The sequence below is a fragment of the Crassostrea angulata genome, chromosome 4, assembly GCF_025612915.1.
Source record: "Crassostrea angulata isolate pt1a10 chromosome 4, ASM2561291v2, whole genome shotgun sequence".
NCBI classification, from domain to species: domain Eukaryota; kingdom Metazoa; phylum Mollusca; class Bivalvia; order Ostreida; family Ostreidae; genus Magallana; species Magallana angulata.
This window is the reverse complement of record NC_069114.1, coordinates 43,066,163-43,083,418: the sequence shown is the minus strand read 5'-3', so window position 1 is coordinate 43,083,418 and position 17,256 is coordinate 43,066,163. Positions and strand designations below refer to the sequence as shown.

General features: G+C 32.6%; 1 protein-coding gene across 1 annotated transcript; it reads left to right on the top strand.

Moving 5' to 3' along the window:
• The first annotated feature begins 6,014 nt into the window (after positions 1 to 6,014).
• On the top strand, positions 6,015 to 17,011 carry LOC128180453 (A disintegrin and metalloproteinase with thrombospondin motifs 9-like). Its single transcript, XM_052848579.1, has 6 exons — positions 6,015 to 6,618; positions 6,761 to 7,006; positions 12,058 to 12,329; positions 13,977 to 14,147; positions 16,121 to 16,274; positions 16,438 to 17,011. Exons 1-6 carry the CDS (start codon positions 6,552 to 6,554, stop codon positions 16,476 to 16,478), a joined length of 951 nt encoding a protein of 316 aa, XP_052704539.1. The 5' UTR covers positions 6,015 to 6,551; the 3' UTR covers positions 16,479 to 17,011.
• The last annotated feature ends 245 nt before the right edge of the window (positions 17,012 to 17,256 follow it).

The window sequence follows — 17,256 nt, the reverse complement described above, 5'->3', positions numbered from 1 at the left end:
ACCTAGGAGCTACAGCTACAGTGCCTCCCATAGCAAAAACTTCAATTTACGGCGCACAAAAATATGCACTAGTTTTTTTATATTATTATTGAAGATTGTGTTATTATTTATCTTTCACTTACACAAAAAAGTATAAATACATGTAAAGAAACATAAATTTTGCCGCGAAAAATTACCAAATCTTTGCAGGTCGTTTATTCTAACTAATTCAGAAAAATAACAAGAGTAAAGCTGTCAATGTGACAGCCATCCAGGTTTTCTCTTGTGTGAACAGTATCCATAATCCATTTGTCAATCCTGAATTGATAAATACTACCTATCCAAAGAAATGGGGTACTCTATATGCAATGTTTTTGTCAAAAAATTAATAAGTTCAACAGCTGATATTTTTTCATGAATTATTAGAAATCAAAATCCTATCAATATGCACACCTCTGATATATGTATAATTGATCTGCAAAAGAACAACTTCCTATCTTGAAACCTGTTCGAGGAGCTATCGGTACAATAATGGTTCCTTTTTGACAGCCCGCAATTTTGATATTTCAATAATCGGAAACCCGGTTTAAAATTCTCTCTCAAAATTCTTAGAATTCAGAAGCAATGGAGTTACATGGGACCTCACGGCGGTCTTCGAACCCCATGCCGCTCAAAATATATTTACCCCCTTAGGAAATTTCTTGATCCGTCTCATTTCTAGAAAAGAGTACGCATTAACTTTTATTCCAGTTTAAATTACATGTCAATTTTATTTCAGAAAAATAAGATAATAGGCATTTCCTTTTATAATACCATGAGAATTATATTGCGGAAATTAGCGCATTCGTCACATCGGCAACGAATTTTTTTTATACATGAACCTCTTCCTGTTTGGTCCAGTTTCAATCATACCTCAAATTTTTTTCTTAAAGTAATATAGATAGAAAAAGTGTCGTTCATTAAAAGCTTATTGCAACAGTTTAGCTGAATATTAAGTTTATTTTTCGTCCATTACGGCGATTACGGCATGCCTTTTCCCGCAGCAAGGCAGTTGCCATATAAGGTCATGTCAAAATTCGACAAACTTGTAGACTTTACATTTGTCAATTTGTATCATGACAGATGTGCTATTGCCGAGCCTGAAGTTACAAATGCAGAAACTACGGATTAAACTACGGGGGGGGGGGGGGGGGTTGTCGTTGTTGAGAATTGAACAAGAGAATACTGGAACATGTGTTTACTTTATCAAGTCGTTGCTCTCTTGACATATCTGAGATAGAACGTTTATAAGGTCGACCAGCTATCCAGTATAGGAGCTCATTAACAAAAAAATAGATTGAATTTTGTTTAGATTATTATTCTGAACATCTCTTCCTCAATATCGATTTTCCAAATATTTCTTAGTTTTGGGATATTTTAGATCAAATTTTGGACCTCTGGCCCTTTCAAATTCCTACATGTAACACATGAGAAATAATTACATTTTATTGGCAATTAACTGAAAGATAAACATGTTTGATTTTTAAAGCGCTAAGCATAGCTGCAGCTTTTTTGTCGCCAGATTTCTAATCCTACTTCCACTTTCGTTTTCGCATTTCCGAAATACCGCCACCTACTGGCGTATGCTAGAGAAATCGTACCCTGGAGAAGTCGTACCAGGGAGAACTCATAACTATGCAGTAGGGGAAACTTAATATCTTCAAGTTATCCTGCATGCAGATACATTTGTTCAAACACTATCATTATTAAATTGGCAATAAATTTCATTTAATGAATATTATTATTATATATCGGATATGGGTGCTTCAAAAGATATCACATTCATGATGATGATTCCTTTCCAATTAGAATTTTGAAAAAAAATGGGTTTTATATGCATTGAGTTGTGTATTAGGTGTTAAGTAATAATTGGAATAACTTTGTGATATGAATAGGTTTTGAGTGTTTTTAAACGGTAAAGTCTCAAAGTTGAAACCGCCGGACCAAACCATTCTTTATATAAACTATATATTATTATTGCTACTTCTATACGGACGGAACAAATTAAGTGTCAGAAGACACTAAATTGCTTTCCATATCTCATTAAAAGTGTTTATAATTGTAAAAACATCAAGCCTAATCCCTTTCAAACAATGCAATCACCTGATTGTTATTTGCTACCGGTGATTTGATTAAAATTCATTATCAACATTGAGCAATAGACCCTCGTTTACGCATGATATGTCGAGCTACATGTAATATGTTATAGTTATAAACACCATGTTTTATATAAAAATGCAGAAATTTTATACAAAATATTTCACACGATAATTTGTGCGGTGTTTTTTTTTTTTATCAATTTTATTTTAGGCTTGGTTTTCTGTATGCAATATTTCACAAATTATTTTCTATCAATTTGTATTGATATGCAATTTGTTGATAATCCAACACAAATAATTTGAATGTAATTCATAAAAAGTGTAACTGTTGAGCTACATAAATATATGTAATAATCGTTATAAAGTGATATCTCATTTAAATTGCGTATACGACGCTTCATCATAAGCAACTATGGTTTTAATAATGATTTAACAGTTTTCCATCCAATCGACAGAGCTCGTATGTATTGCAGGTGTCACTACAGTATTTAAAAATTTCATGGGCGGATCCAGAAACAAAAATCCAGGGGGGGGGGGGGGTCCGATGGTTATTTGAGTTTTCCGGGGGGGGGGGGGGGGGGTCCGAGGCATATTTTTGGTAATTTTATAATGACCCCCCTTAACCCCCCTCTAGATCCGCGCATGAAGTTTACTATATATCCTTACCATAAATGCGCATATCTAGGTACAAGTTATAAATTCAAAACAAACTTCTAAGAAAATCCTCTTGATATCTTTGAAACAAAAAACAAAAACACATGAGAATCCATCAAGGCGTGAAAGTTTGTTACATCGAAAATACACGTGTGCTTCAAAAGCACAAGACCACTAGTCAAGAACTTGTCATCCATGTTCCTCTCAAAAACAACACGCATAAAAAATTCAAATGATCTTGCATTATTACAAAACTTGGATAGTCAGACACCTTTCACACGTTTTTTCATTACATAAAAGGTCAGCCCTTGCTGCAGGCGGAAACGACCCAAATTCGAAGGAAAATTTGGAAATTATTTTTCTTCAGCCCTGTTTTGACGTGAACCTGCTTAAATACTGTTGTGACATCTGATTCGGCGTCCATGACAACACCCTTTACATTAAACTTGTTAAAACACGCTACTTTTTACGTATGGTGAGATGTGAGCTAGAGACTTCATTAAATTCAATGATATACCCTAAAATATACCACAGAAGAGACTGTCTAGTTAATACTTGAACTGAATAGAAGCGACTCCATTTTGTTTAATTTAAAATATTCTAACATCTGGTAATATAAATACATTAATGGTCTTTGCATGGGGTTATGAAGCCGAAGGCTGGAAATATTGTTCGAATACCAAAGCTAAAATTTAGAAGAATAAGTGGCATTTCCTGCAAGGCAGATCTCTAATGCGATCAGTATTATCTTTAGTTACTTTTGTCAAAACTTTATTCATTGCTTTTTATTTTTGCAATTGGTATCGTAATTTGCCACTGTTTTTTTAGTGTATGTCATGTTTTTGGTTTGCAAGTTGTCATATGTAAGAACAGAGATGATGAAAATTAGCAAATAAACATAAATAAATATTATTCATAGTCTGATTTTTGTAACTTGCGACAATCTTATTTTACTTTATTTTCTTCACAAGAAGCATATGCTGTGTAGCTCTGCTGAACATTAGCAAAATCTGTTTACAGGGACTTGGACACGATTTGACTGAAAATTTTCAAATTTTATTTTTCCATTTTCATTGTTTATAATGATTAATATAGAAGTTTATAATGTTCTCTCAAAATTTTATAGTCAGATATCAAGTTATATGCAAGATACAGAGTTCATAATTCTTTGCTTTGTAAATAAAGCTCAAATATTGTCATTTTTTACATATGTGTTGTATTGGTATAAGTTTCAATCAAATGTAACTTTCCTTTGTTAATAATAGTATTTATGGAGATATTGATTTAGTTTAAATTGTTTTTTACAAGTCATTTTGTCTAAAAAATTGTTATTCTCCTCATTTCATTTTTTGTAAACAATTATAAGACTCGAGCTTTGTTTACATAACAATCAATTCTTACCTCTGTATCTCGCTTGTAACTTGACTTTAAACATTCAATATTTTGGTCAATCATTTAAATGCACCAGTAAACCATTTTATACATAAAAAATAAAAAAATGTTGATCTCAAATCGTGTCCAAGTCCCTTTAAAACTAACTAGCAATATCATTATAGAATTACTACAAATTTGTAAATTGGAAACTTTGATTTACAGTCAATTTGAAAAAATTTATGCTTCAAAAATAAAGAAACACTTGCATTAATTGCAGTACATTGAATGCTGTGGTTATGATTTTTTTAAGTCATCAGCATTCTGTTTTCACTGTAACACGACAACATGCATTAATCATTGAAAAAATTTATGCATTCTATAACCAAGATATTTCCAAATTCTATATTATTTCAGAATTCTGAGTACGTGAACTTTAACAATAACGAACAAATCCCGATTCAAATATGATTCTTTACATGTATTTACATAACATTCGGTATATTTTAAGCCTTTCTCTCGGCTTAGCGCTTTCCAGTACTGTCAGTACTTTGATTTAACATCTAACAGTTTTCTTGATATCAAACAAAAGATCTTGTTAATATAAAAGTTTTTTTTTTCTTCTACATGTCATTAAAAAAAGAAATATTTTCGAAAAACGAAATAACGTAAGAAAGCCATACAAAATCATGACGCTTTTTACCTTTTTTCAAGACCTTAAAAGCTTCGGCGATTTTTGTGCTAGACAAATATGAGTGTCCATCATCTCTGCAATTTTGACCTTAAATCTTTCACAGTTTATGAAAACTCTCATGGACAAACCGACCCTCTGAAATTCATAAAAACGTGAATATCTCAAAACCATAAATGACTCATCAACAAAAAAATCAAAACATTATTAGTTTAATCTCCTAAAAAGCGGGGAGCCATTTTCGAGAATTTGCGTGCACTAAATTATCATAACTCCTATATGACATCATTTGGAACGGAGACACTGTGTGCTGTTTTGCCCTGTCTTGAATTCGCTCAGACAAAGTTGTATTTATAGAAAAATAATGTGAAATATAGCAATTAGCCCAGTCTTAAATTTGCCTGCTAACAACAAACGGTAACGTGACGAAAATAAAACGGGGGTTAATATTTTCCTGTCTTCAGTCACTTTAACGAAATGTTTTGTCATAATTCAAGAGATTGCTGGTAAAGTTAAGGAGGATATTGTCCCATCCTTCAACTAGTCATTTTGTCTCTGCAGCATAATAATAGGAAGAAACTAAGCTAAAACAGAAGGGGTTTCCTTTAAAAAATGGACGACCTTAATAAAGAATGAAAAATGAAAAACAAAAGAAAAACAGTAAGCTCTTTCGCTGAAGACGGAAGACGGAAGACCTTAATTAGAAACAAAATTATAAGGTCTTTCTTTGAAAACGGGGAACCTTAATTAAACTATTAAAGCTGACATGAATTCATAAATACGCATTATTTCTCTTTTATCTCCGACTACCGCCATATTAGTTGTCGATTTCCATTGTTCTGCTCATCGCTACACACCCCCTATATAATGCCGAGAGCACTATTCATGCTTCACCGCATTCAGGTATTTCATTCACCCGAACACGTTACTTTGGACGAAAAGACGTGTAGAAATACGTCTGGAACAAAAATGATATGACAACCACTTCACTGGCAAGGCATATCCAATGAATGACGAAACAAGCAGACTGAAATCCAGCCACAGATACTTCAAAAGTCCTCGATAAGTGTAGATCGTTTTCCTGTGTATAATATAACATCGCACATACGCAAACTACACACTGTGGCAGATCGAGCAATGTCAATGATCGCATGGATTTTTAGAAACGGAGCGTGTTTGTAGGAACGAATGGAAACGATTTTACGTTGTTACTTTCTTGGATTGACTATCATTAAGCTACAGTGTTGGATGTACTGCCGCTGGGGTTTTAAAAATGATGCAGACGTTATGCATTCTGTATGAACGACACACGTGTTCGATGTGCATGCGAAGTAAGGCAGCACTCTATGTGCAAAATATTACGGATACCTTGGAAAATCTTTCAAAGAATAAATATATTTTGTATTTTATTGATTGTTGATTCCTTTATTATTTATTACAAACATTTTACTACATTGTGTAGTTCATGCATTCAGAAGTCCGTGCAACCTGAATGCCTCGATCAAAAAGCAACCGACCGTAACTTTATCAACCGGTATATATACCCCAGTGACAGTAGAGGAGCGATCAAAACTAAAAAGGCGACCAAATGCTTTTATGAATTCATGTCAGCTTTAAGATCTGAAATCTACGGGGTCTCTTGGAGAAGTGCAAAAGATCATTGATAAGTGTCTTCTCAAAAAATGGAACTCAAGTTGCATTCGTCCCATTGAAGAGTGATGACACCGACAGGAAAAATCCCGGCATTGCTCTTAATTTTGTTACGAGAATCATTTGGAAAACTGGGTATGTTATTTATCTGTAGTATTACAAAAATGAATTGTTTAGTTATCAAAAGAAATAATGTATCAGCTTTCATTTATACGTATGTAAAATTTTAAACAAATATGTCTTTGCAATTTTCAGTATTTTTCACTTGCTTTTCCAGATGAGGTTTACCTTACAAAAACTAGAACAAGGCTAGATCTTGTTGAACCTTCCTTGTCGATTTGGTCAGGTCCTATATTTGGGATATTCAAATGCAGTTTTATCTGCCTTCAGGAACCACAATGTGTATCATTACTGTTCAACGAAACGACAAAATTTTGCAACCTTTTCAACGTAATATACGATGGTGACGAAAGTGGAAACGTGGAGAATTACTATATCATAAGTGGGAAAAGTACACAGTTTGGTAAGTTGAATTAGTTATAAAATTAAGTTATCAAATCCTTTTATTTGAGATGCTAGTACAACTAATTTACTTTTTATCTCAGTTGATCAAGCTATAAAAATCGCCCATCATTAAGGTGATTGCAACAAAAGGTTTTGCTGTATAATCCGATCTAATGACACATCCTATTGATCTTATATAAAAACGACAGAAATTGATTAAACAATTTTACGATTTTTTAAATCATATTAGTGATTTTTGCGCAAATACCGCTGAAAACTGGGAGACAAGAATAAAAGTTAGTCAACTTTTAAATCATATCACCATGCCTTGAACAACAAAACATAAACACTAAAAATAGCAATTAGCAAGTTTGATTTGCTTCCGATTTTTACAATGCGTGACTTGCCGAGACAATACCGAGGTGTCATTGTTCTTGAACGAAGAAAACGAGGTTTGATAATGCTGAAAAAATGTATGCATTTGATATTGATATATATCTTATTTGATTTGATCATATTTTTATTGTGTGGTTTTACAGTTGAGATTGGGCACAAGTTCTGGAACTTAGATCTTCCTCTCCTTAATCAAATAAAATCATGATACAATATAGTTATTGACTACATAACATATAGAAGTCAATGAAATAAATATTAATTACACAACACATAAAGATCAATAAAATTATAACAAGGCAAACTGAATCACATTTAGCATAGTAAACAGTTGTGATTTTACAGATGTACATATAATTTGAGATCATGTAAATCTTTCGTTATTTTTAATGAAGCAATGAACAAATGAAAATAAATGATATAATTGGTATCACTCTTACATAATCCACTGTCAACCCAGAAAAAAATATTGGTGTTACAAAGTTTCAATTTATAATTTGAAATATTTCGTTAAACAAATTAACTCCAATATCTGCCTACTTACATGTTACACATGTGAATAAAATAGTGATAAGTATCTTTAGATTTACCACATAAGCACAGAGAGCTATTGATGATATTACAACAATATTTTGCATTTTCTAGTGTCTTTTTCTGTGATAACACTACGAATCGATTTTGTAACATGTAGTCTAAAATATTCAAATGACGAATTGTTAGGGCCCAAGCGAGGTTTGCATAATTAATTTTCAATTGTACATTTTTCTAAAAATGATATTGATTGACAGTTTTTATTGCTTCAATTTAAAAAGGAAATCCCTTTTAACAACGTTGCAACAATTCAATTTTTATGTGCACGATTCAATCGAAAGAACAAATGGTTATCGATAAGTTATTCATATATAACCTTTAGCTTATTTGTTCTTCCTAATGTTAAGTCTGAAGGAGGTTAGTGAAACAATGTTGATATGACATTTTGTATTTTACGATATGGGATAAACTTCTAACTAAACACACTTTCTAGCATTTGGAAAGATCAGAACACATACATATATACTTTAAAGTTAATTGATAAGAAATGATTTTTTATTTCTCAAATTATGGATATTGATACAATCCTTAACGGGTGGTTTTTTCCAACGATTTTCTTAAAATATTGTGCCATCTCCTTCTCTAAAGATGTAAACATATACATCATACTGCTGGCCCGTTTGATACTATCGAAATCAAATGCAGACATTTTGTACAACATTCAAGAGTAAAACTATCCAAACAAATCTTAAAAGGGTTCCATTGTAAGCAGACCGGTGCTTACATATGTCATTTATGATTTAGCAGGGACTTACAATTTTTTTTTATTTATCATAAAACCTTAAGACAATTTTTAGACGGTGGCTATAAATAGCCCCGGTCTATTGCTACCGTCCTGACCGGAAGAGTATTTCTCACGGGGATCCTAGCGGATAAGGAACAATAACTTTGTTAGGTATGCAGTGTTACAGACAATGTTTTATCTATGTGTCGATTTCAGTATGAGAACTAATTTTAATCTTATCAGATATTTTAAGCATTATAGCAGCTAATTAGTTTGTACATATATTTAAATAATTTATGAAATTGTGTTTTATTTAAATTGGCCGTTACCCTGTCTGCTTACGCGTTATCGGTAATTTATGCACCAACTGCCAGTTGTGACGTTAAACTCTGTATCAGGGCTGCATAAACTATATCACTGCGATAATTTGCTAAGAGATCTCACAATAATCGCTTCTTGTTTTTTTATGATGTAAACAGTTGTCAGAAACACACTATTTACACAGGTTTGCCATTTCATATTTTAGCAATTTTTCAACGAAATAATTTTAGTTGAGGCAGACTATTTATCTTGTTGTAGCTTATTCCAAAGAATTCACAACAGATACTGACAATGAATATTACATAAATTACATTTTATTGAACTTCAACCGATCAATGGCACACTTTCTTCTACAAGTGTGCATGTGTTTTCAAACATACAAAAAACTTGAAATTTACGATACAAATGTGTTTAATTTTGGACTGACCTGTGATTTACATGAACCTTATTTTGTAACCCACGCAGTCTGTAGGAACATTAATTTTATTACAGGAACCTCAATATTCATCAGACAATATTTACTACTGAATTTGACGCTTTACTTGCTGCTGACATTTTCTCAAACACGCTAATCGATTGACCTCGGATTGTAAAATTCACGTGCAAATCGAGTCGCCATTTTACAATTTTACATATATATACAAACCACGTTTTACGATGTTTCAAAGATTTTCAGTTCAGATTTTTTGTAAGCAAATAAGGGATTGATGACATATGCTGTAAAACGTCTTATGGATTTCACGGCGTGTCAGCTCGTGTATCTCTAAATAATTTGCAGCAAACGCTAGCTTTTTTGTGAGAAAAAACAATCGGTTCAACTCATGCAATAGTCCATATACATATATGGTACATTGTGAACGGTCATGTAAGATATAATAATCTTGTTTACTAAACAGTTTCTGACGAATTTTGTTCACAATAAACTGAATAACGCAATTTGATGAGCGAAGTACAATCTGTGACTTTAATCCATATGCGCCCGTCGACGTCTATGCTATTAGAGAACCTTTTCTTTGGTTTTGGGGGGATTTTTTCACTAACAGATAACATTATTACAAATGTACGTAACTATCGCCCCTTTTGTTCTCAAATAATTTTTATCTCGCGAGTACAACTCTATTTTGAGCTTTTTCAACTTGGATTTTGTTTGTTTGGTTTGTTTGAAAACTAATTTTGAATAATTAATCAATATTTGTAAGTTTACTAGAAGAGTTTAATGTAGCAAGTAAATTATGCGTGTTAAAGTGTACTGAGAAGCGATAAAATATACATGTGACTTTCCCAAATCCATTCAAATGATTTGAATGAATCTATAGCTAAATACAATTAATGATTAATGAAACTGCCGCGACTGTATATTGTATGCTATTTTTTTTTCTTCAAATTTTTATTCATTTTCACTGTGAGCAAATAGAAATAATCCACTAAAGTCGAAGATAAAATATTGATTAACTCTTCTGTTTCATGATGACGTGCATTCCAAAAGCAATACCAGTTTTATGAAACATGTTCTTGTAAACTATTCCGTTTTCTTTACACCTAAATGTATTCACTGACTATGAGGACAAAAGCAAGTGTGATGGTCCACAAGACTGCAACTTTTTCCCCGTGAAGAAATTGACGGAAAGTGCTGTCGAGAGGGACAATAAACATTCTACATGTCTACCAAATAATTATTAAAAACCTGATATTATTATATCCAATCCACACTTTTCAAAAGTTGTTCCCCTTTACGGGGTCAACCCAAAGGTCAAAAGGGAAAAAACCAAAAATCCCCTTTTTATACAATCAAATATTTGGGCGTACTGTGATGAAATCGCTTTGGATTTGATTTATTCATTCAATATACATACAAAATACATACATGTAGTACATGTATTACCGAAAACGGAGTTTTAATGTCAACTTATATAGATACAAACATGTAGATACAAACGTCTATACAACAAAGGCTACTGTGATAAATCTATGGGTTTTCCCCAAAGATGACGATAAAGAGACACAACATTTGTAAATTGTGGATTGTGATCACAACTACGATTTCCACAGAATTATCCATGTAGGAAACTCATGACCAGTTGTGCGAGTAAGCGTTAAGTATTAGTACATGAATGAGATACTGGCTTTGGATTTTCGACAACAATAATTATCATACATGTAATATGCCACTTTCAAACGGCGCCACCGTCTAACAGTACTTTCAGTACTTTGATTTTTATCATAATTCCTCACTGACACCCTTCTGGCGGAAACACCGCAATCAGGCTCATTAAACACTTAACAAAAAGGTGATTGCTGGGAAAGTTCAAGATATGTTGACTGAAATAATTTCTCATCATTTAATGGGTCATTTTGTCTCTGCAACAACAAGGGCAAAAGGGACGAAAATAAAACGGGGGTGAATAGTTTCCTGTATTCATCCATTGAGCCGAAGACCCTGTATTTATTCCAGTCAGGCTCATTAACACTCTCTGATATACACGTGCGGTAATCATTGCGATGTCAAGAAAAAGTTCACACATAATTCAACGTTTTTGCTATTCTATAGGTTCATATAAGGAAATGTATTTGCAAATCACAATATTTTTCAACGATTTTGAAATATAGAAATATATGTTGCAAAAATCCCCCAAAAAGTATTTCAATCAATGAATTTTCTCTCAAATTCAAAATTACAGTTTTTAATTAACATACTTACAGACCGTGTGTTTTTATCTACTCGTGTTTGCATTTTTTACTTATTTCTTATATTTAAGTCTGAGAAAAGCAAAACGTTCAGAATTAATGTAAATATTTAAGATATAAAATAGCAATAATGTTATTATTAGTATGAAATAATGCAACCGTCAAACGATAAGCGCGTGCAGTAATCATTGTGCTGTCATGAAAAAGTTCACATACATGTAGCATTTAACGTTTTCGCTATTCCATAGGTTCATAGAAGGAAACATTTTTGCAAAAGTAAATATTGAAACTAATGCAAGGAATGCTGATGTTAAACATATTTATTTTATCTTAAATATTATTTGAATATTTTTCAGTGCCAGCATCCTGCTTGGACATCATTATATACGCTAACATAACGACAGATGGAGAATATTGGATTTATCCAATGGCAGCCAATGGGAGGCGAACCAATATCTTTTGTCACGACATGGCAAATGAACCTTCACATTTCATCACCTTAAAATACACGAACAGCTTTGTTCAACACGATGGCTCAAACTGGATAGTTTCTGATCGAACATGCCAATCCAGTCTGAATCCTCCTTTAAAACAAGTGGAGTTTACCAAAATTAAAATACAAATAGAGGTTTTCGAACTTTTTTTATCAATACTCTATACTGTGGTTTCATTAATATTCAAGGGGTATCAATTTTCGTCGATAAAGTGAAAATCACAGTTTCCAGAATACGTAAATTCGTGGCCAATGACCCTATCAATACAAGATGTTAATAAAAATTGCACTTCAATGAACACTTAATTTCGTGGATCAACTTAATAACGAAATCCACAAAATTAGTATTCAACGAATATTGATGAAACCACAGTATATTTTTTAATTGCAAATACATTAATCATGAGGCTTTAAGTATTTTAGAAAACGTTATTGCAGATATTCATTCCGATATTTTCTTGTTTGGTGTTTTAGATAGATAACGATTAGTTCACATATAGAATAATAATATAGACACGTGCATCGAACGTATGTATCTGACAAAATATTGTGGCAAACAAGATAAACTGGTTTAATTTGTTCATAAATAATTTTATCAACAACAAAAAGCAACATTAGATTGAAACTTATACCATTATAGCACATATGTACAAAATAAAAAGACCTGAGCTTTGTTTAATTAAAAAACAAAGAATTCCAACCTCTGTAGCTCGCTTGTAACTCGGTTTCTGACTTTCAGATTTTGACAAGGTATTAAAAACAGCCATATTGACTATTCTAGACATTAAAAATGAAAAAGAAAATGGAGAAATTTGCATTCAAATTGTCTAATTTTCTTTAAAAGAAAATGCTTCTAAATTGAATTTGAAACAAAGGGAAACTTGGTACCAGTTTGTTATATTGAATGAATTTTATGTTTTTCTTTTGCACGAAATAACCAAAAATACACACTTGCGCGCGCGTTTTTTAAGTACAATATGTTGCATAAATTGTTGCATAAATATATCAATGTAAAATAAAAAATAAACGCATTAGTCGTTATTGTAAAATCTACTTAATCTTGCATTCTGTCATGAGCGGCTGGAAAAACTGGTTATCTCAAGCTTCCTTACTAATAACAGTTTAAAGGGACTTGGACACGATTTGAGCTCAAAATTTTCAAAATTTATTTTTTCAATTTTTATGTCTAGAATTGTTAATATGGATGTTTTCAATGCTTTGACAAAATTTAAAAGTCAAGTATCGAGTTACAAGCGAGTTAAAGAGGTTAGAATTCTTTGTTTTGTAAACAAAGCTCGAGTCCCGTTAATGTTCACATATTCGTTGTATTGGTATAAGTTTCAATCTAATATTGCTGTTTGTTGTAATGAAATTATTTATGAACCCACTGAATCAGTCTATCTTGTTTCCACAAGTTATTTTGATAGAGAAATGGCAATTTCTTTACTTTACAGTATTTGTAAACAAACTTATAAGACTCGAGCTTTGTTTACATAACAACAACTTCTTTCCTCTGTATCTTGCTCGTAACATGACTTCTAACATTCAAATTTTGGTGAGTCATTCAAAATACAGAAGTAAACTATTTTATACATAGAAATCAAAAATAAAATTTTCATTTGAAATCGTGTCCAGGTCCCTTTAATACATTACACTATACATATTTCAGTAAAGTGTGGAAATTTGCTAAATTAATTGTAGATTAATATTGTGTTACTTGTTCAATAACTGTTGGTATAACTGTGTCAAAAACACAAATGCAGTTTATTTGTTGTTTTACAGGACATGGTGGTTAATGGAACAGACTACACGTTCACTTCCGTGATAGGATCACCCACAACTAAGTACGGAGAGTCTTGGGATTGTAACGGACCCTACTATCTTAATCCATGTCCTCATTTTGGACATGCGGTCATTGACACTAGAGGAACTGGACTGATTGTTGACCCTAGCGTAAGATCGAGGTTTATTTTAATATGCTTATATTTCATTGAATCATCATCAGCGACTATCTTGAATTTCAAACTATACACTAATTAGTTAAATTTTAATTAATCGCTTCACTATTTATTCAGGAATAATAAATATTATGTAATCCTATACTGGTCAACGTTTCTGACGCCCTACTTTTAATATTCTACAATCTAAAGAAGTTTAACATCAGTTTTATTGCCGATGCCACAATAGTCTACTGTTTAAAATGCTCAACAGTTCATGTCAAAAAATAGTAATAGAGTAAGTAATTCCCGAACATGACCGTATTTGTTAAAAAGCGTGGAGCGAGTGTTCGAAATGTTTTTCGGGGAAATTTTTCAAAATGACACGATACGATAGGTTTCTGTCTTTAACTGCTCATAAAGAAAAACATACAATCAATTGAGTAAATTCTGTCTTATGTCTGTCTGTCCAAAAACCTTCAAGATCAGTTGGCGTGGTCTAATCAGAGCGCGATTCACGATAGGTATTTTTTTCTTTCACAATATGTTTGCTTTATTAACTTAAAACATTTAGAATGATGTGCTAAACAATAAAACAGTATTCTAAATTCAAAATATTCATCAGAGATCACTTAGAGGTCTTAAAGACAACCCAAAATCATTCTAAGGCTGGCCGGGAACTTTAATGCAACCGGAAGTATTAAAGACTTACTGTAACCAGATAGCCATGCTTAGACCTTAAATTGTTAGTATGACAAATTAGTCATTATGATACTTATATATACCTTGTCTTGAAACTAATGTACTGCTCAATTAATTGTTGTAATGATGACTAATAAAATGAACTATGTGACTCTTGTAGCCCTGCGCAGTAGTCCTAAATGTAACCAGGTACGGAATGCAGGCACTGTAAAATCCAAATTGAAAATATATAAACAAGTTATCAACAAATTGTCATATTTGGCGATTTTGTGCCTGCATCGATATCCCTGATACTGCAAGTTAGTCATGCAATTCATGTTCTGCTTAATTAACCTTTGCAACCTATAAGTCATGTATGAATGAATGTCTCTAGCTATGACCTTTTAATATTGTACGAAAGCGATGCATCATCGTCATGCAGGACACTCAAAACCTGCACCCCAATACTCTTTGATTGACAGTTCTGACAGTCTTGTTGCTGTATTTGGAAACAAAACATAATTCTGGAATGTAAATATATGTTCACTCATGATCAGTACAGGTGGGCAGAGCCAATCAGATCTATTGATCAAGAGTATGAAAGTATATATCCCTCTGTAAAGTGAGAGAGAAGGAGATTGCGATGAAGTTCAAGATTAAATCAGAGATTAGATTAGAGAGAGACAAGACTATAAATTGAAATCTACACGTTGTAAAATAAAAGTGTTAGTACCAACTAACATTAGATTTGTCTGACGTTAACTTGAAGTAGACAGAAGGCTTTCACTACCATGAAGGTCAAAACGCCATGTAACGACACGTTAACATGACCGCTACATTAGGGTAACTAAGCTCTTTGAAATACACCGAACGGCACGTGCAACTGCAAGACAAACTTTTGAAACATAGCCATGGCCTGTATGTATGGGACGAGATAAACACGAGAGTGAGACAGTTCCTCAGCATTAGAATTTAGCCAAACTAGACCACATAACAAATGGAATAATCTTCCACAAAAAACGAATTTTATTCAATTGTGGGATCTCTTTTAGGAGATGTTTTTGCGATTGGGTAATGCACTAGGTATTATTGTTGTGATTTTTATATCGTAGTGTACCTTTACTTTATTATAAAGTCCTTAAATAAAGTTCGATCGAGTATTTTTTTAATGCCATGTTACAGTATTCTTTAAATTTAATTATTGGTATGGTCAAAATAATTAAAAAGGAACAAAGTAATACAAATACTTGCCTGGGGCGTTAGAAAGTATGAAATAATTGATGTATAGTAAATTAATATCGATTTCAGATAACGTTTGGTTTACTTGCGCAACATCAGGCTGAAATGAAAGACTTCATCAGATCAGCTGACGGTTCTCAGATATCCTTCCTGTGCGCTGGGTGGTGCAGCATATGTGGACCAAAGTCTGGACCAATCAAATTGCTTCTTTCTACGGAGTTTAGTAAGATATTTTAATATAGAGAAATATGAAAAAGTGAATTTTTAAAATTTCAAAAATTTAAAATTACAAATAAAAAAAATGATCGAAAATTTACGCAGTAATATCTTAATTTTATACATGTAAATAAGAGAGAAAAGAAAAGTATATTTATTGAATATCTCAGTTTCAGCTACTGATGCACAGCCCGCAATTTGTCGCAAGTAAAAGATGTTTTCCGGTTTCAGGATCCATATCCATAATATTTTCAAATTTTGTGCTTTGTTTGAAATAAGTCATAATTATTGATTTAAAAAACAAAGTCTGATTTTTGTATAAACACATTTTTTGATTGTAGATCATGAATATTTGTTGTAAATAAGAAAAAATAATATTTCCCATCAAATTAACTGGATATAGTACATTCAAGTACATGTAGTACTCTAGCGCAGATCCAGGACCATGTAGAAAAACACCCACGACTTGACTTCTAATAACTACAGAGCCAAAGTACTAGTATCTACATTTACAGTACTGTAAAGGTGGTGATTTACGCGTGGGGCAAGTTACACGGTAAGCTAAAACCGCTTAAAAAATCCCCGCGTATAGTAAAGGTGGCAGGGGACAGTTTTTTTATACAATTCATTGTAGCCAAGGGATGCATGTCTTCGGAACTCTGTAACTAGAATTTCCTCAGTTCCCATTCAGCACAAATACCTTTAATTCACTCTTTATAAGGCCAATCACCAATTTCTGAAGAAAATTACTAATCAAAACCTGTATGTTCTCTACATACTGGTTTTTATGAGATTTTGACCCTTTCATATTTTGCTAATTTTTCATGATTTTTCAGCTTTTTAGACCTCCCCCAGCTAATTCCCTGCAGAGGGTTGACCTTCCGTACCGCGTGCATGTTGCACTATCACAAACTTACCGGTGTATAGTTTTCAATGTCCCATCCACCTACTTTTCGTGTTATTTTACCTCCCGTCTGTAACTTGCAATT

What these genes read in the sequence shown, in the direction of transcription:
- LOC128180453 (XM_052848579.1), top strand. Translation starts at nt 6,552, where the DNA reads ATGACACCGACAGGAAAAATCCCGGCATTGCTCTTAATTTTGTTACGA. An exon ending in AAATTAAAATACAAATAGAG is followed by an intron (nt 12,330 to 13,976) that starts GTTTTCGAACTT and finishes GTTGTTTTACAG; the next exon opens with GACATGGTGGTTAATGGAAC. An exon ending in GACTGATTGTTGACCCTAGC is followed by an intron (nt 14,148 to 16,120) that starts GTAAGATCGAGG and finishes TATCGATTTCAG; the next exon opens with ATAACGTTTGGTTTACTTGC.